This window comes from Trachurus japonicus, chromosome 13, assembly GCF_045865225.1.
Source record: "Trachurus japonicus isolate A0001 chromosome 13, Traja_1.0".
NCBI lineage: Eukaryota > Metazoa > Chordata > Actinopteri > Carangiformes > Carangidae > Trachurus > Trachurus japonicus.
This window is the reverse complement of record NC_140919.1, coordinates 23,594,937-23,614,637: the sequence shown is the minus strand read 5'-3', so window position 1 is coordinate 23,614,637 and position 19,701 is coordinate 23,594,937. Positions and strand designations below refer to the sequence as shown.

Here is a 19,701-nt window from a genome sequence, read left to right as displayed (position 1 = left end):
TCCATCAACTGTGTAAAGATTTAAATGTTTGAAATGCCATGACTGCATATAAATGCAATTGTTATCTTTAAGCTTAATAATTAAATGCGAATAATGAAACATAATTTTCAAGTTTTGTTACTAACACAAATAATTCTGCTTTTATTGTGAAGGACACAGCGATTATGGCCAGGAACAGCCAGTAAGTCACTGCGGTCACGCCAGCCGTCTTTCGTTTTCAGGTAGTCAAGCCAGCCGCTCCAACATTTTAAGTGCGCCCAAGTTATTACAGACTTTATGGCAAACGCACAGAAACAAGTGGGGAAGCCAACGAAAGACGGCTGGCGTGACCGCAGTAGGAAGTCGATGTGTTTGATGTTCACGGCTCATGAATTAATACAAGGCAGAAACTCAGGTGACTCTTATACACTTTTCAGCCAAGCAGGCGCCAAGCAGGTCGTAGTGAGCCATTCTTCATTTTTTGATTTTTGCAAGTACTTTATTTTGACCACAAGGGTGCAGTGTAGTTATTTTCCTGTTTAAGGTGAAAATTAGTACGAGTTGGATGGTGGTGGGGGAGCACAACAGTTCTTACCCTTTTTTTTTTTTTTTTTTTTTAGCTCCAGTCAACATCAATTTCATGGTTACGTTCCGTTTTTCACCCAAAAGAGAACAACTTTGCACAGTACTTTGTTTTACCTGGAATCAAGTCAAGTTCAATGCTCAAGCCACCATTATGGGACTATATACTATATATTGTTTTTGGATAGTCACCACAAGCATTGATTCATCAAGTAAGAATTCAGTATACATTTCAAACTGGGCTTCCCCGGTGGGCAGCAAGGACCAAAACCAAATTATTGCGAGTGAGTTTCCTCACTTCAAAACCCTAATGTCACTGGCAGTTGATGCCGTGAACAGATCAAAATGTCATTATTTGATGCTCTGAAAAATGTGTGGTAGCAAAAACATCCCGTGTCAAACATGAGGCGAATCTCTCTCCCAAGATTACCCTGGACCATCCTCAGACTCAGAGGATTGGTAAGGGATCAACAAGCAGACCCTTCCACATTGTGTAACAAAATGTTTTTTATTGAGAAACAATGTAATGTACATGTAAATATAATACAAAAAAAAATCAAATAAGTCCTCAAAGACTGTCCTCACATCTGTATCTTCCTCAACATCATCTTGTGTCACAAAATGGTTTTTATTAAGAAACAACATGTAAATATAATACAGAAATAAAATCAAATAAGTGCTCAAAGACTGTCCCCGCACCTTTATCTTCCTCAACATCATCTTGTGTCACAAAATGGTTTTTATTAAGAAACAACATGTAAATATAATACAGAAATAAAATCAAATAAGTGCTCAAAGACTGTCCTCGCACCTTTATCTTCCTCAACATCATCTTGTGTCACAAAATGGTTTTTATTAAGAAACAACATGTAAATATAATACAGAAATAAAATCAAAGAAGTCCTCAAAGACTGTCTCTCCTCACACCTTTATCTTCCTCATCATCTGTGGGATTTGAAAAGGAGAAACAACATTAAATCAAAAGTCAGAGATAACGCTATAAATGCAATACAACTTTGAAGTTTCTGGCTGAAATCGAGTTTTGTTAGTGTGGACACCCCTTCCCTTGCATTGATACATGAAAAGAAAAACACCGTGAGTTATACCAGAACCCTCAACCAGCACATAATAAATACCACCATAAGATCCAAATCCCCATAAACCAAATTCAAAGTGACATTTGACCTTTTATGACTGCCAGCTAGGTTTTCCTTCCGTAACAGACACAGATTTCTGAAAACAGTGTTCAAATTAAGCAGTTACTGAGATGCACTGACTCAAATACATATTGTATCGCTTATCTCATATGGCTCAAATGAGTAAGAGACTGTACTGTCTCTGCCAACAACTAAAATATGTAAAAGAATGCAATTCAACATTACTACAGAGTGTCCTCTACCTGCAGCTGTTTGACCCTCCTACACCTGCCAATACAGCAGGCAGCATATTGGCATGGGCAAATAAAGTTCAATCCAAAAACTCCACAGGGTAAGTTAAAATGATTATTTCCTGTAAAAACCTGAATGGGTTTGTGTCTGTGTGTTTACCTTGCGAGCACTGGCAGTCAGTCCAGGGGACTTTGCAGATCGGCTGGTGGGTTGTGGAGACTTCTGTGCTTTTGTAGCTTTGCTTACTCGTCCCACTTTAGCCTGAGGATTTCCTGTAGATACCTTTTCTTGGTACTTGCGCGCAGTTGCCTGAGCGGGTGACTTAAAACTTTTTCCTGGAGATTTTCTGGTAGAGCTGCGTAGTTTATTCAGCCCTTTCTTCAGATAGTTGTTGCTCTTTGGGGTGTTGTCAATAGAGAACGCCATAGACTGCCTCCGGTTAGCCTGCGAGAACAACAAGTGACACTATTGCATGAAAAAACATATTCCACAGTAACATGCATTGAAATTAATTTTCAAGCCAACAGTAAATTAATATATTTATGCGTGTGCATATACTACACTCACTGGACTGAGAGCAGGCCGAAGCTGTGAGCTGGACGGTCCACTGTGCACATTCTTGTTTTTAGGGGTGAGGGGACGAGGGAAGCAGCTGGCCCTCACCTTTTTCTGTGAAATTGAGATAAAAACAAATGTGAGAAAGAGACAAATAGAGCATCAGTAAATTAAATCTATAAACATTTACTAATTACATAATTTTGGAACTGCCCAGTGACTTACTTAAGTGTAACCTTTCAGATTTCCTTTGAAGTAAACAACACAAAAGCCTAACCAGTGTCTTTCTTCCTTTCTTTTTAAGAGCAGTGACAGATGTATACTATGGCAGTATCATTCACTAATTAACTTGATCATCATAGTATAAACACCAATTATCAGAAAACAGTATCTTCTGACTTCTAAGTTTCTCCAAGATTACATTATACAGTACATACTACTGCAAATTAAGAGAAAAAAACACCTAAAAGCACATTTAAGTCCAACAAAACAAATTCCAATGCAAAGAAAATATTATCCAACAGAAGACGTAACAAATATGTGTAACTATTAATAACCAACCTCAGGGGAAGTTGGAAGCACAGACAATGTAGATGAAGACCGTTTTGTGCCTTTCGGACTTCTCAGCTGAGAGGAGCTGACCATTCTTGATGGCAGATGGCCGGGCATCAGGGACAGACGAGAACGAGTATTGGTTGCAGCACCTGATTGTCCCATCATGAGAGAGTGCCGGTGGGAGAAGAGAGAGTCTTGCAGCTGGCCAGGCATCATGGATGCCCGGCGGATTGTATCAGATGGGTCACCTGTACGTAGTTCGTCATCCGTGAAAATGAACCCACCACCATTGCCAGTCTAAAGGAAAAGATAGGAAGGGATTTCATGAAACAACTGGGAAAAGAATGAAAGGCAACCAAATGCAATGGAAGGAATATTTAAAGCTACCAAGCAAAGCATGTTCAAACTGGTGGTGTCACTGGTACACGGTTTTGTCAAAAGGTCAGCTGCTGTTGGTAGTAATCCAAGTACCAGTAATACAATTTTAGGCAGTATCACCAGATGCATAGTAGCAAAAAAGCATCTGTATGTTTGATTTGTTTACTGTCGGTCCAAGTGTCCCTCTCACCTCAGACTCTATTGGGTAGCTGCTCTTCAGATGAGGAAGGCAGGCCTTGTTCCTGGCCTGGAGCTCAGCAATCCTCATCCAATCTTCAGGTCCACCCTCTGGCTCATTCTCTGACCCCACACAGAATGTGCTAGCAGCTGAAGCCATACAGACGCGGAGAAAAAAAAAAGTTACATACTTCAAAAATCTCAGTTCCTGACCAGAGTGATGGTAAAACTGATCAAACTAATGAATAATTAATCTGAGCTGACTGAAAGAAACTGTGAGGAAATGTTATGTTTGAAATATGACCTCTCATTTTCTCACCTAGTTAGCACACAACCTCCTGCAAGTCAGCCAAGTATGCACTTACTCTGTGAATGGATTGTGCTCCGTCTGAACCCTGGAAGACCAGAGAGTTGATCAGCTCCAGCTCTGGCGGGTGTGTCAGACAGCTCCACAGACACCGGTCGTGCACTGGAGAGGTTTGGTTGAGAGCGAGCCGAGACCAGACTGTAGAAAGTCTCATCAGCTTCATTGCGGCCTGGGGTTTTCTGTAGATCACAGTTAATACAATCACATATGGCTACAATGATGCTGCAGTGACCGTATGGGATGTTTTGAAAGGACAAATGGAAACATTTAGTTATCTTTGAGTGCACCGAGTGTAAAAATGCTGTCATTAAAGTTTTAGTCAAAGATAAGTATTTTTAAACCAACAAAAAAGTTACAGAGCAAAAAATATGTACAGCTGACCCTAAGATCATCCTGCATAACACTACATTTCAGAAAAAAGTTAGAAACACTATGATTATCAAAATGTACAGTGATCCTTCACCATCTTCTACAGTGTGTGTGCCATACTGTGAACATGCTAAACATGCAGTGTGCAGGTGAGTTTCCGCCACCTTGGTCAGGGTGATGTTTATAACCTGTGTGGTCCTGCGCCGTTTGACAGACGAACTTAGATTTTTTTGGGCTGAATCCAGTTCCATTTTATTGTCTGTACTGGTCCTAGGTGATGAAAAAGAAAACAATTCATTAATAGTAGAGTATGAGGGAAGGAATAAGATTACACTCAATTTGATGACAGGGAACTTCAACATACAATGGTATACTTTTTGAAACATAAAATCTGATAGGACTGATATTGACATTGTGTCTTGCCAAAAATCATAAAAAGTTTCTGAAGTGCATGTTGACAATATAATATTGGGTAGAGATGGTTTTAGCAATTACAGAAGGACACAATTGTAACACCTGTGTGACATACCTGTTAATGTGTCTGGTGTTTATAGGTGTGAAGTAAAGTGTTTCCAACGACTCCGCCTGCAGCTCCCGTCGCTTGGCTGCCAAGCGCTCTGAACTGCGAACAAGCGGTGTGCTTGATTCACCGGGTGCTGAAAGTTTTCTGCAAAAGGTAAGCAATAATGTTGTGCAAGGTTAGAATCACCAACAGATTTCCACTATGCCTCTGAAGATTTGATCTCCTTTTTCCCAAATTTATTTATACATTAACATTAATTGTGCAAGAAAACGGGCAAGGTAAAAAGCCAGCTTCCTGGGAAGTCTTGAGAACAATAGGCACTCTTTGTAGGGGAAACAAAGTCAAGTCAATTTCATTAATGTATTTCAAAAGGGCAGCACGCTACTGTAAAATCAAGAAGAACATACAAATTATCAGAGGTTTACTTTAATAGAATAAATCCAATCCAACATTGAAAAAAGAAGTCCTGGAAAAGAAATGGCTGGATATTGTAACACTATGCAGAGTATTATATTACTTCTATTTCAATGGCATTGGTGCAGAACTTTCATGCTACTTATCTGGGAGGACCATTACCTGGTGCTGTTCAGAGAGTCCTCCAGAGAGCTCTGGTCCAGGCTATCAGAGCTCATAGTTCTCTTCACCCTTGTCTGAATACTTGAGCGTGTGTTGGGAACGTCAAAGTGACGCACATCTGTTGTATTTCCTCCATTGCTATGAATCTTATTCTGGGCCCGCAACATGTGGTCAGCGGAGGCCAGCTGAAATTGGACAAATGTAGTGAGAGGAATCTGATCAAGTCTATGTTAAACACACCCTTGAACTGTATGTTGAACTTGAAAGTGTTCACATGTCCTCATGCTTTATACACTACCAACCTGTGCCTTCAAACTGGCGACTGTGTCAGAGAGTGTTTTCTCATTCGTCTGGGCCCTGTCCAAATCCAGTTGAAGTAGCTTGTTTTCCATGGTTATGGTTTTCACTTCACTTTCCTTAACCTCTAGGGAATGCTTGAGTTCAGCCACCACCTGTTGCTTTTCCTGGAGAAGCTCCTTCTTGTTGTTGTAATGACTGACTGCTTTCTCCAACTGTAGCATTGCAACAATAAAAACAAGTACTTTAATATCAGTGCTTCCATCCAGATTACTCATCTGACAGCAGAAATCAGTCAATAGGAGTTGAAGAAAAGGTCTATGTGCTTTTGAATTAAAAACAAATCTGTATTGCTGTGTGTTTTGTGGCGATACTGACCTGCCCTTTGTAGTGTTCTGCAGCCTCCGAGTTAGCTGTGAGCTGTTGAACAAGTCTCTCCATCTCAAAGGTTTTGGCTTCAAGCTGTTTCTGCAGGGATTTGTGATCTTTTTCCACCTGATGTAGCTTGGCCGCAAGTACTAATTTTTCCTGAACAAGACCCTCCTTGCAGGTTGTCCAGCATGTGACAGTGTTGAGATGTTGCTCCTTTAGTTTTTGAATATCTTCTTGACGTTGAGCCAACACATCATCTTTGGACTGCATATCTTCTTCAGCCTTCCTCAGTGAGGAAACAAGGATCTCTATCTGTTCCTTCAAACCGTGGAGCTCCTGGTTCAGTAAATCAGACTGCTCTGAGCCGTCAGTCCTCAGTAGTGTCAGTTGTCCCTCTTTAGCTTGGATCTCCTCCCTCATGCTCCTGACCTGTTCCTCAGAATGAGACAGCTGTTGCTGCAGAAGCTCCTTCTGATGAGAAATCTCCTGCTCCTGCTTGCTGAGCACAACAAGTTGTGTCTGAACCTTCTCCTCAGATTTTGTGAGGGAGTCACCCATATCATCTAGTTGCTTTTTTAGACAACTGATCTCTTGCTGTTGCTTGTCAGAATGCAAGGAGCCCTCTTTCTTTAGTCTGACTAGTTGTTCATCTCTAACCTTGATCTCCTCCCTCAGCCCTCTTATCTCCTCCTCAGTTGTTGTCATCATGTTTTGAAGTACATCTTTTTCCTGAGAAATCGCCAATTCCTTTTGAATCAGCAGATTTTCTTTAGCCTGTACCTGCTCGGTTGCAGTGTTTAGTGATTCATTTAAGCGTTCCACATGATGTTTTAGAGTCTGGATTTCATTTTGCAGCACATCTGAGTCCTTGTGTTTCTCAATCTTTAACATGTCTAACTCGTCTTCTTTAGCCTTGATCTCCTCCCTAAGCCCTATTTTCTCCTCCTCAGATGTTGTCATCATGTTTTGAAGCGCATCCTTTTCGTGAGAAATCTCCAATTCCATTTGAATAAGCAAATTTTCTTTAGCCCGAACCTGCTCTGTTGCAGTTGTCAGTGATTCACTTAAACTTTCCACATGATGTTTTAGAGTCTGGATTTCATTTTGCAGCACCTCTGAGTCCTTGTGTTTTTCGATTTTTAGCATGTCCAACTCATGTTCTTTAGCCTGGATGTCCTCCCTAAGCCCCATTTTCTCCTCCTCAGATGTTGTGAGCATGTTTTGAAGCACACCCTTTTCCTGAGAAATCTCCAATTCCATTTGAATAAGCAGATTTTCTTTAGCCTTAACCTGCTCTGTTGCAGTCTTCAGTGATTCACTCAAACTTTCCACCTGATGTATTAGAGTCTGGATTTCATTTTGCAGCACCTCTGAGTCCTTGTGTTTTTCGATTTTTAGCATGTCCAACTCATGTTCTTTAGCCTTGATCTCCTCCTTAAGCCCTATTTTCTCCTCCTCAGATGTTGTCATCATGTTTTGAAGCGCATCCTTTTCCTGAGAAATCTCCAATTCCATTTGAATAAGCAAATTTTCTTTAGCCCGAACCTGCTCTGTTGCAGTTGTCAGTGATTCACTTAAACTTTCCACATGATGTTTTAGAGTCTGGATTTCATTTTGCAGCACCTCTGAGTCCTTGTGTTTTTCGATTTTTAGCATGTCCAACTCATGTTCTTTAGCCTGGATGTCCTCCCTAAGCCCCATTTTCTCCTCCTCAGATGTTGTGAGCATGTTTTGAAGCACACCCTTTTCCTGAGAAATCTCCAATTCCATTTGAATAAGCAGATTTTCTTTAGCCTTAACCTGCTCTGTTGCAGTCTTCAGTGATTCACTCAAACTTTCCACCTGATGTATTAGAGTCTGGATTTCATTTTGCAGCACCTCTGAGTCCTTGTGTTTTTCAGTCTTTAGCGTGTCTAACTCGTCTTCTTTAGTTTGGATCTCCTCCCTCAGCTGATTCAACTCCTTTTCAAGGACTGCACTGTGCTGTTTAAGTCCCTCAATCTCCAAAGAGCTTTTCTGCTCCTGCTTTGAAATCAAATCTTCTTTGGCCTGAAGCTGTTCTTTGGAGACCTCAAGAGAATTGCTCATGCTTTGCATTTGTTCATTCAGACTCCCAATCTCCTGCCGTAGAAATTCAGAGTCCGCAGACGTGTCAGTCTTCAGCTGAACCAGTCGTTCCTCCTTGTCATGAATCTCCGCATTTAGCCGCTTCACTTCATCTTCAGATGTCATTAACTGTGCCTGTAGTGCCTCCGTGTGCTCAGTGTTCTGTACTTGTTGTTCAGCAAACAGACTTTCCTGCGATTTCAAATTGTCCTCTGCAGACTTTAGTGAGGAGCTAAGAAACTCTATTTGTCTCTTTAAATCACAGACCTCTTGATGGAGTAGTTCTGACTGCTCTGAACTATTATTTTGCAACATGTTCATCTGTTGCTCTTTAGCTTGGATCTCCTCCTTCATGCTCCTAACCCTGCCTTCAGAAGCAGACAGTTGTTGCTCCAGAAGCTCCCTCTGATGAGCACTCTCCTGCTCCTGGTTGTTGAGGGCAGCTACCTGGGTGTGAACCTGTTGCTCGGCCTTTTTGAGAGAGTCATTCAGACTTTCAACTTGGCCTTTTAGACCTTTGATCTCTTGCTCAAGCATTTCAGCCTGTCGAGAGCCGTCATTCTTTAGCATGTCAAGGTGCTCATTTTTTACCAATATCTCTGTCGTAAGCTTCTGAATTGCATCTTCACGGGCTGCAACCTGCTGTTGGAGTATTTCCTTTTGTTGGACATTCTCTTGTTGGGTTCTAGCCAGTAGTTCTTGCTTGAGTTGAATTTCCTGCTCAGCCTGTTTGAGAGATGAGTTAAGGTCTTCCACTTGGACAGTTATGGTCTGAATTTTACTGTGAAGAATTTCTTGCTCATTAGACTTCTCCAGGAGTAATTTGGCAAGCATTTCCTCTTTGGCTTGAATTTCATCTTTTAATTTTTTGGTTTCATTTGTAAGAACAACCGTTTCTTCTTGGAGACCTTTAATTTGTTGGTCTTTTTCGGCCAGGAGTGAATTGGCAGCTGATAGCCTTGCCTCAAGATCTGTCACCTTTTCTTCAGTCTCTTGAAGAAGGTCTTCCTTCTCTTTCTTAGTTTCTTTTAGTTTTTCAATTTCTTGTTCACAAGCAGCAACATGCTGTTGTAGCCTGATCATCTGCTCAGTTTTCTGCTGTTCAACTTGCTCAAGCTGAAGTTTGAGATCCTGGATCTCTTGTTGAAGGATTGCTCGCTGCTCTGTGATGTCCTTTTGCATCTTGTCCAACATTTCATCCTTGGCTTGAATTGTTTCCTCTGCTTGGGACTTCTGTCGTTCCAGAAGCTCCCTCTGTTGAGTAATTTCTTGTTGGTAGCCTGCTAGCTGATGTGTTTTGGCCTGAATATCCATCTCAGCATTTTTCAGAGAGCAAATTGTGCTTTCCAGTTCATTCTTCAAACCACTGATCTCAGTCTCCAACAGCCTCTGGCAATTTAAGCGGAGAAGTTAGTAACTATCTAATCCAAAAATAGATTCTATAATTATAAGAAAAATGCAGACTACTGGTATATTTTAGTATCAAGCATTTCTGTAGTCAGCTGGATAGTACAATGATAATGTTTTACATAGAAGCTTGCACTTTACCTCCATTACAGGCCCCATATTCTCCCCTACTTCTTCCTTAGTAGCCCCGCTGATTACCTCCTCCAAACAGGATATTTTTCCCTGGAGGATCTGGATTTGTTCAGTCAGGAGCTCCTGAGAAACAAGGAATATATCATGATACATCATATTGCTTTGTATAGCTAGAACCCGGTTTCTCCTTTCTGTTTTAACCCATGAAATGTAAACTGATGTCAACCTGACACAATTCAGCTAGGGTACTGGGATGCCCCTGGACATTGATCAAAAGTAGGAGAAGAAAATTATTGGAATAATTTAGAAACACTAACTACACAGTATATATTCAGGGATGCAAACGGGTCAGGACCAAAAAAGAGAGGAATTGTCTGGCGTGGGGGGGGGGCCTCACCATTAACAAATAATTACATTACACGCGCGTCTACATTGGAGGTAGGCTGTTAAAGCAGAAGTAAGTGATATATTTGTGTTAATATAAGTCTTAAATAGTTATATCTTCCAACAGCAATCACTTACATAGAGTGTTTGGACCGAAACACGGGTCTGTCAGTCACTCTGCTCTGCTCTGAGCCGAGGAGAAAACATTTATCGTATCCTACAGTTTTTATCCAATGAGGAGAGAGAACGGCATGCAGGGCTGTGTGTGCAGCCAAGGGACGCCGTGAATGTGGCGACGTAGGGACGAGGACTGTTATGGTGCGTTCAAGGAAACTCGTAGACTCGTGTTTTTCCGTCCTGTGAAGTTGTATCAGTTTGATCTGGTAGGAGTTCACGGGTCGGAAGTTACGAGTGGCCGTTATAGTGACTTTCACAGGTAAAACAGGTCGGAAAAACACGAGTGGGTTGCCTGGAACGCTACAAAGTCGTAAGTTGTGACTTGAAGCTGTAATTTACGATTTCAAAAGCCTGCCTCGAACGCAGCATTAGCGAAAACGACCGGATCGCTTACTTCTGCTCTAACAGTATAATCAGAGACAACCATGAATGAGTGCGCCTCAGTTTCACGTGATTGTCACTGTCAGCCTGTTAGAAAAACATTTTACTGACCCCAGCTGAGACGCTGAGACCACCCCCCCCTTCCCCTCCCCTCAAAACAAAAACTCTTCGGATCTGAACGATTCACACAAGTCACCTAACTGGTCATGAAAAAAGCGAGTTTCGCTTTTCGGCGCTCTGTTTGCATCCCTGATATTGTTAAGACCCTATGCTACCTTTTGAGCATTAGCTTGGTTGAGCTCAGACTGTAGGTAGCTCGCTTTGCTTGTCCACTCCTCCTGAACTGATGTTTGCGCTTCTGTCAGTCGACCGACTTCTGTCTCGAAGACGGCCAGCTGTGAACAGACTGCTCTCATCTGAGAAAAAAAAATGGAAAGACTTTACACCACCTATTCACATATCAGCTGCAAGATGTTTGTTCATGTTGATATTTTCAAGGATGCAAGAGTTGCATGAGTTACTAACAGCAAATTCCATAAGTTAATGATTCTTTTACAACAAAATAAACTTTGCTTGTGTCATTACCTGAGAGGACAGCACACCATTTTCTTCTGTCAGCTCATCCACTTTACGCTCCATAAGTGAGGAGGTGCTCTTAAGGTCTTTATTTTGCTTTAAAATATCACCAAGGTGTGTTTGTAACCTAAGACGAAAAAGCAAAGCAATTTCTTAAATTTTCCACTGAGGTCTTAAAGTCCCCCTCCCGCGACCCTTTTTGGTTATTTTAAAACCAGCAGCTCATTAGCAATGCGCCTCTGGAGGGTGGGCGGAGACTGCGCTGCTCTGCACCTGCCCAGATTAAACTGATTAATCCAGGTGTGTCTGACCAGTGTGACTACTCAGACACACCTGGATTAATCAGTGTGTCCAATAATTTAAGACAGGAAATGAAGGACCTGCCTTAAATCCAGGAAGTGGTGGAGCTGTGCATAGAGCCCATTACCGATTCAGAGCGTTTAGCATAAAACTGCACACTGGTATTCAATCCCAGACTGATATATAGTCCTTGCTCACGGTGCAAGCTGCTCTACCAGGTGAGCTATACCTGTTATACCTTGACAGCTACACCGAGCTGTCAAGCCTTTCACCTCTGAGCCAGATGCAGAGCGGGGCAGGAGCTTGTAGCACTAGTGCCCTCCCCTGGAGTTGTGACACATCAACTCCAGTCTCCCTGAAACTGCCAGTTTGCGTCTGCCATTGGTTCACAGCAATTTGAAGGCAGAAAAACTCAGAAATGCAATTTTGCACTTCCTTTTCTGCTGATATGTCCTCTATCACAAGAAAAATGCCACAGGAACATGTGAAAAGCATGAAAAACACAATTTTCATGGGAGGGGGTCTTTAATGTTTTTGACATGTGTATAATGTATGCATTAAATATTTTCATCTGCATACAAAATACAAGATCTCCTAAGTGGTGTTACCATGGCATCATCAGACATCATCAGAAAGGGCTTACTACATCATCAGAAAGGGCTTACTACACTACTACAAAATCTATATTTTATAAATTGCACTGTAGTGCATACTTACGTGTCGTTCTTGGTCTCAAGATCATGGATTTGTTCCGTGGAAACTTTTTCCATTTCACCTTGGTCATCCTTCAACTTATCCAGGCGATACTGCAATTTGCTAATGTGAGACTCTGAAGAAATCAAAATTGCAAACAAAAACAGAAATGAAAAATTATTATGCAGAGCAGATCTAGTTATAGATATAGATAATTTTGACAGAACACCCAAAGTTTGTGACACATTTGATGTCAAGGGATTTAATCAAAACTTTTAAAGCCCCAGTACAGACTTTAAATTTAGTGTTGATTTTGGCGGCCCCTGTGGACGAAAGCAGCGGAATGAAGACTGCATTTCCCACTGTCATGAAGACATTTGTCTGGCCGGTACGTGTAGATTTGTTTTGGAAACGTCGGAAAGAAGATGGGGCAGCGTAATGTATCTATTTGTTCCCACTGCCACCAAAAGCCGATTGTTAGCGGGTTTAAATGGGTTTTTTGACCAGTGGGAAAGGGGTATTAGACTACTTAGAAATAGCGTATTTGCTGTTGTAGGTAACAGAGACACATCAGCAGAAACCAGAGACTTTTGCGTATCCAGTTAAAAGCTCCGTACAGGTGCTTTAAATAAAAAAAAATACTTAGAAAAGGTACCTTTCTGTGCAAGAACTGCAGTCTTGCTAATCAGGTCCCTCTCTAACGCATCTCTGTAGTCTCTCTCTTTCAACATTTGTCGCTGCATTCTCCTCATCTGGAATATAGGGGTGTTCATAATATCCTGCAGAGGAGACTTGCTGTGGGAATGAAAGGCAGAATACACAAAGTTAAGATCTATAATTGACATGCCAACATCCCATGGACTTTGAGCAGTGACATACAAGATCTTTGTTACTACAAGTAGCCTCGCATCACCAGGCTCTTCAGAGAGGCGAAGAGCCTGGTTTCTTACAGCCTCCGATTTTTTATCTGTGAGAGACCCCACACAAGATAAAAAATCTGTGATTGAACAGTTTTGATCATATTGTGTGTGGTGTCCTGCGATATTCCAAACACAGCACACCACACACATTAAGATTTTTCAGAATCTTGACCCTCTGGTCAGAAAACTCAGAAAGAGATCCGCGGCATCAGCAGCGATACCAGGGGTGTCGTTGTAGCTACTCTTTCGGGTCTATTTCCGGAATGGACAATGAGAGCGACGTAATTTTTTTTTTTTTTTATGAAAGCGGGACACTTCAGCCTTTACAGCGATCTGTGTGTGTCTGTGGCTCCGGACGCCGAGCAGTCAAGCGGCTGTCCAATAGGGACCCGTGCGCTGTCACATGACGGGCTGTGAGCGGCGGTCACATGATCGTTTAAACATGGCTGCTGTATTGCCGGCTGTTGCTGGCTATGAGCGCTACCGTCTTTGCTATCGGCTATCAGGAAGCCTCCTGTGTATGCGTGAATGTCTGTGTGAACCTCATGTAATGCCAGGGCTGCACCGTGGCTCTCTGTGAGGTTGCCGGTCCTGTGCGGAGAACTGGCTTGCCGCGAGCAGCGTGCAGAGCTCGGCAAGCAGGCACTTATCCGCACAACACCGGCTCTCCACACACAACATGACTTTTGATTGAAACGGCCACGGATGTCGGCCCCGATAATCGTAAATATTGAACATGTTTAATACTTACGATTATCGGCGCCGAACGTTTTCCGAGCCGATTGTCGGGGGAATTTTGACTCTTAACACACCACACACTACAAGAGAATCTTATAAGATAATCTTAAGACCTTAAGATAATCGGGCGGTGTCTGTCCGTGGTCGGAAGGGGGAAAATCGGGGCAAAATCAGCCTGATTATCTTTATGTGTGTGGCAGGCTTTATCGGCGCCGAACGTTTTCCGAGCCGATTGTCGGGGGAATTTAGACTCTTAACACACACACACTACAAGAGAATCTTATAAAATAATCTTAAGAGCTTAAGATAATCGGGCGATGTCTGTTCGTGGTCAGAAGGGGGAAAATCGGGGCAAAATCAGCCCGATTATCTTTATGTGTGTGGCAGGCTTTGAATTTTGTCTGCATTCTGGTTCCGGTCAGCAAGTCAACGACCCCAGACTACTGCACATTTAGCAACGTATGGTGAATTAAAGTGTCACATGTTTTCAGTAAAAACACAAAAAAGGTTCATTCTTTAACTGAAAATGTCTAGTATAAATCTACAATACAGACATTTTGCATAAAATAATGTTAGTTTGTGCATGTTGACAAAACATAATTTTAAGAAACTGTATTAACATTTATCGTGAGATGATAATCACATTTTATGAATGCAGTGCACCACGCTGGATAAATTGAAAAGCCACATCGATACCTGACTGAGGAGGAAGCCACAGTTTGCATGCCCACAAATGTGACTTTTGGTGTGCGATGGAACACAGGGGAGTCTTCATCAGTCAGTGAAGAGATTGTCGGCACACTGGAGGTGGAGGTGGTTGGTGATCGTGCAAATATTTCACGGGAGACTGGCAAATCTTGAATGAAGGAGAGAGGTTTTTGACTTATTTAACAACATGAATGTTAAACTCAAACCAGGAAATGTACATTATACAACAGCATTGTTTGTATGACACCAATTTCTCTTAATATGACATGCCCAAAAGACTAAAATTTGTGACTTACTTTTCCTTGCCAAATGGGCATCAAGTCCATCAGCAAGATAAACACAGCCCTCACTCTCCATCACAAAGGAACTCGTTAGAACTGCTATCTCGCACTAAGAGACAAGAGGAGGAATACACATAAATTGGCACAGAATTAAATGGCCATGATGCAGAAGGCATGATATTTTAAATGTGATACATCTCAGTTACAAATAAGACACAGAAAAATATCTGAGTGCTTACCTCTACATCACATTCCAATGTGTTGAGAGTGCAGCGGCCATTCATCATGTCATAGTATACGAGTAACAAAAGCACCTGGTGAAATTACAAATCATGAATCAGAATTGGTAAATGTTGTTAATTTCTTTTAGGTGAGCTGCTGCTATAAAAAACGTTTTCTGGACAGACGCTACTCCTTACAGTGTAACGATGAGGCGCACCAAGTTGCATTTTCCAAATCCCGTTCTGATCTTTTACAAAAAAAAGTGTCCAAAAAAAGATAGAAAGTACTCTGTCTCCTGTATCTCCACATATACCCCCAAGGCATATATCCTCAAAAATGCCATCCTAAAACACTGGTCCATTTTGACCTCTGATCCTACATTAACCCAGCTTTTTAAGGATCCCCCCCTCTTTGTTTACAGAAGATGTCCAAACTTGCGCAACAAGCTGGTACGGGTGAACATTAAGCCAGATCCAAAACAGACACTCACACTCACTTAGGGATGGGAATTATCACGGGTGAAACGCGTTGCTGCTTGACTTTTTAAATAAATAAATCAGTGTTTATACGACCTCTTTGTGTGCGGTGGAACGCCTTCCTTTTTTTTTGGGACTTTATTCCTGACACCACCGGCACCATTGTGAGGTTCTAATCTGTGCTGTGCAAGGCAATCTCCTCATTCTTTCTTTTAAAAAGTATTTATTTCTTCTTTGTCATGTACCTTTGCAATTTCTACCGTTAGGTTTGTGCCATCTCTTATGTCGTCCCAGGATAAGGAAGTGCCCCTGGCTGCACTGAATTTGCAGTCCCCTAATAAACAAAACAGATAACGGTAAATTAATTCTTCAAGGACAGCAATGTTGAACAACTGTCTGCTTACAAGACTACAATCGTGATTTATACCCGGATATTACTATCTGGCACAGTTACAGGTGTAAGAGGACACAAGAGACCACACCCAACAGCAAAAGGAAGTATTTTTTTTTATCTTAAATATAGCAATCAAACGTACTCTGACCTACTACACAGAAATTTCAAGAAAATACACCAAACTCAAATGCTGTGAAAATCACATTCAGCTGAAAAGATTAAGATCATACATGCAGTAAACACACTGGCAAAAAACTTACTTTCCACAAAGTCTGCAACCAGTTTCAACCGGTCCTCAAGGGAATGACTGAAACATGGGCTAGGCTCCTTTTTCCTGAGATGACACAAAAGCAAAAAATAATAATAAAAAGAGTGAACAGGAACGTTCACTATGAAAACCCCACTCACTGGAGGAGTTGAGTTTAAAATGAAATGCAAGGCTGACTATCAGTCAGTGACCCTTCTCTTGTTTATACAGACCAAACATCTCAACACACTTCTCCAACTTACAGCATATGAACCACTTTCAGCAGTATGGCCCCATCTTTTAAATCAGGGACAGTCAGTTCTCTGTGGGACAGCTTTATGCTGTTGACCTATAAAAGTAATTTGAAGAGTCAGTTCAACAAAGCTGCAACTATTTAATGTTGATTTTGGACTTGGTGAATTTACACTACACAGCTAATGTTATGAACAACTTACCCAGCAGAGAAGAGCCTTAACACCTAAATTAATCGCCATCTCGGCTGACCCTTTATCTCAAAGAGATTTCAACCTGAAAGAGAAAATATACTACATCTATACAAGCTTGTATAGTTAGCGCTGCTAAGCTAACGTTAACTGTTAGCAAATGCGCACAGACAAATTTAGCGGCGGCCGTTACCTTTAACATTGCTCATTTCCATGTATAGCGACTCACCTTAAAAGACAACGACTTTGGCCACTTTTCAGTTTATTTATTCCAACGTATCTTCTCTGAAATCAACCGAAGAGAGGTCCAGCAACCACGTCGACTTGTACCTACAGCTGTGAAATAAACAGTCCTGAGACGCCGCACAATATTCAAACAGGGCTTTTGGAGATTGAACCAACCAATCACGTCTCACGTATCGACGCATGGGAAAAGCGGCCGCACTGATTGGTTTAACGTCTTGCGTCAACTGAATAGTGTGCTGGTTTTTCACACCCATGCGGTCTGTGAGGAGGTGAGCGGGGTGGGACCTTTTACAGTCTGGGTGGGACATCCATGGTGGGACCAGGGTGGGATCAGAGCGATAGGGGACCCATGGATGTATTATATTAACGGTGGGACCGCTAACTAAACTTTTAATTGTAGCCACCCTTCAGAGTATTTCAACTTTACATTATTTTTTCTTTTCTTTGTCTGATGTTTGTGTGTTTCATTAGTCAAGTTGCAGCTAGTCAAACCTGCCTTAAAGGTTATAGCTACAACTTTTTCATCAAAAGGATTAATTAAAAAAAAAAAAAATGCATCCACAGAATGTAGAGGGGTGCAGAATAAAAGTATTAATTTTACTGAATTAAAAAAAATAGTATATAAATAATTGTATATATATATAAAATAATTAATATTTATATAAATCGTTGGGTATTCACTCTGGCTTGAAATGAAAATTAAAAGCATAGCTACCAACTGTTGTGTTTTTAATGACATTTATATATATATATTTTTTTTTTTGGCTTTTTATGCCCTTATAAAGGGGGAGGCAGAGAGAGGGGGAATGACATGCAGGAAAGGTCTGCCCGACGCGGGATTCGAACCGGGGAGACGCCTGCGTTGAGGACTGTAGTAGCCTCTACATGGGGCGCCACGCACCGCCCCATGAAAATTTATTTTTCCAGAGACAAAAGAAAAAAAAAATCCATATCAGTGCATGGTAGTCTACCGGTAACCTAACTACAAATCCCACAACGTATAGCCTACCTGTCCGTTTCCTTGGCGACGTGTTGTGTGTTGTCCTTGGACAGAACTGTCGTAGCTAAATCCACACTACGCTATCCAAATAACAGTAGGTTAAAATAACTTGCTGCTATTGATTGCTTAACATTGCGGGTAAGTGTATTTTATTGTCGTAGACTAATAAATATTTAAAAAAATATGAGTGTATTCGTTCAAACTAGACCGGCAGCGTATAGCCAACAATGAGGGCTTTTTTATGGCGTTTTATGATAAGTTACTGTTGACTCACTTTTCTATGTATTCCTTCCACAGGTAAGTGATTATTTTACAGGTGTGGGTATGTATGGAGCTCCTGTGGATTTGTCTTTTAAACACATCAGCAGTTTGGCAGGTATAGTTGGCTACACTCTCTGTTAACATTATTGCAGCTGTAAATGGCTGCACAGCCACTTCGTTGACTTTTTCAGTGTAGGTATCAGTATATTTTTGATAAATGTGTACAATAAAGGCTGAGTCATTCTTTATGCTATTGGTGGTCTCAGATGCATGGATAGAGGAGCCCAACAGTGGTCTGCGGCCTCTGAAGAAAAATTCAGAGATGAAATACCAAAGCCACTCACTGCGTCTCAATAACAACAACATCATTGACCTTTTTGACATCCAGAAGACTGTCAGTGACTTCCTGGCAGAGCCATTAAAGCTCGCCTGGCTGGATCTTTCATTCAACCAAATCACACATATAGACCATGTAAGTTTAATTTCTATGTGACGGCAATATGTTGTAAAGGAATCTGTGTTGGCATCACTCACACTTATTATTATTAACACTGGGGCGAGACTTCAGTTCAATGCCTGCTGGGTGTGAATATGTGTATATGTGTATTTCCAGGTTTTGTGTGAGCTGTGTGAGCTGCGTGTGTTGTATCTTCACGGCAACAGCATCTCTATTCTGTCAGAGGTGGACAGATTGGGAGTACTGCCACATTTACACACCATCACACTACATGGAAATGTCATTGAAACCAACAAAGCTTACAGGTGTGGAGACTTTCTTTAAATGAATTCACCCCAAATGCACATCACATATTAATGAACACATATTGACACAGAAACCTCCTACTGTCATACATTCAGAGTTGTAGAGTGAGAGACTATTCATGTACAATTGTGAGAGTGTGTGTACTGTGCATATGTGAGACATGCTTTGCAAGCTAGTAGGTGCATAACATTGTAACAGGTGCTTAAATGCAGATCAAGCTCATATTACACAGCCTAGTCTGCATAGCAACACTGCTCACAAACACACACACACACAGCCAGCAACTGGAGCTGCTGCTTCAACATGATTCCTTTGAACTCAACTCAACTCAACTCAACTGTCGAATCAATTCAGCGTTCTAACTGAATTATATGTCAGTTTATGAAATATGTGTAGCACCACTTAAATAGAGATAAGTGGTGGTAAACATAGATAATGTATAGATAATGTATTTCTCTGAAGAGATTTTAAATGTACGTAAAATATAGTCATGTATGTGTGTATCTTTCCATCTGAAGGAATCGTGTGATTTCTGCTCTGCCTCGGTTAAAGACAATGGACTTCAGTGCTGTGACGAGGCAGGAACGAGTCATGGCAAAGATCTGGCATCGCAGTTACAACTGCAGCAGAAGCAGCAAAGACGCTCTCCGGTGACTGCTCACTCATCTCAGTAGTGGTGTGTTAAAACCATAGGTTCACTCAAATGACCTGTGATAGTTATATAGTTA

At 41.4% G+C, this 19,701-nt stretch overlaps 2 protein-coding genes across 5 annotated transcripts; one reads left to right on the top strand and one right to left on the bottom strand.

Moving 5' to 3' along the window:
* Positions 1-1,113: 1,113 nt before the first annotated feature.
* LOC146975981 (uncharacterized) lies at positions 1,114-17,080 on the bottom strand. 4 transcript variants are annotated; one of them, XM_085795479.1, is made up of 25 exons: positions 16,933-17,080; positions 16,716-16,788; positions 16,524-16,609; positions 16,274-16,347; positions 15,865-15,953; positions 15,161-15,235; positions 14,937-15,030; positions 14,629-14,788; positions 12,930-13,069; positions 12,299-12,410; positions 11,291-11,408; positions 10,981-11,121; positions 9,773-9,886; positions 6,125-9,613; positions 5,752-5,961; positions 5,450-5,634; positions 4,880-5,017; positions 4,515-4,620; positions 3,980-4,160; positions 3,628-3,764; positions 3,066-3,356; positions 2,517-2,618; positions 2,109-2,393; positions 1,747-1,794; positions 1,302-1,393 (listed from the first exon to the last, which is right to left on the bottom strand). In XM_085795479.1, exons 2-24 carry the CDS (start codon positions 16,752-16,754, stop codon positions 1,750-1,752), a joined length of 6,411 nt encoding a protein of 2,136 aa, XP_085651605.1. In that variant the 5' UTR covers positions 16,755-16,788; positions 16,933-17,080; the 3' UTR covers positions 1,302-1,393; positions 1,747-1,749. The 4 variants fall into 4 exon arrangements, with proteins under 4 accessions (XP_085651606.1, XP_085651603.1, XP_085651604.1 ...); XM_085795480.1 differs by lacking the exons at positions 1,302-1,393; positions 1,747-1,794 and adding an exon at positions 1,114-1,169; XM_085795477.1 differs by lacking the exon at positions 1,747-1,794 and having other exon boundaries at positions 1,177-1,393.
* Positions 17,081-18,251: 1,171 nt separating this feature from the next.
* Positions 18,252-19,680, top strand: lrrc51 (leucine rich repeat containing 51). The gene is made up of 4 exons (XM_085794447.1): positions 18,252-18,325; positions 18,477-18,682; positions 18,824-18,972; positions 19,492-19,680. The coding sequence occupies exons 1-4, from the start codon at positions 18,274-18,276 to the stop codon at positions 19,625-19,627; spliced, it is 543 nt and encodes a 180-aa protein (XP_085650573.1). The 5' UTR covers positions 18,252-18,273; the 3' UTR covers positions 19,628-19,680.
* Positions 19,681-19,701: the final 21 nt, after the last annotated feature.

Bases quoted from the DNA above. Each gene is read 5' to 3' on its own strand.
- LOC146975981 (XM_085795477.1), bottom strand. From the start codon at position 16,754: ATGGCGATTAATTTAGGTGTTAAGGCTCTTCTCTGCTGG. The intron at 4,621-4,879 runs GTATGTCACACA...TTCATCACCTAG, and splicing joins AACACCAGACACATTAACAG to GACCAGTACAGACAATAAAA. The intron at 2,394-2,516 runs GTGAGTGTAGTA...TTGTTCTCGCAG, and splicing joins TTCGGCCTGCTCTCAGTCCA to GCTAACCGGAGGCAGTCTAT.
- lrrc51 (XM_085794447.1), top strand. From the start codon at position 18,274: ATGTATGGAGCTCCTGTGGATTTGTCTTTTAAACACATCAGCAGTTTG. The intron at 18,326-18,476 runs GTATAGTTGGCT...TGGTGGTCTCAG, and splicing joins ACACATCAGCAGTTTGGCAG to ATGCATGGATAGAGGAGCCC. The intron at 18,683-18,823 runs GTAAGTTTAATT...GTGTATTTCCAG, and splicing joins AAATCACACATATAGACCAT to GTTTTGTGTGAGCTGTGTGA.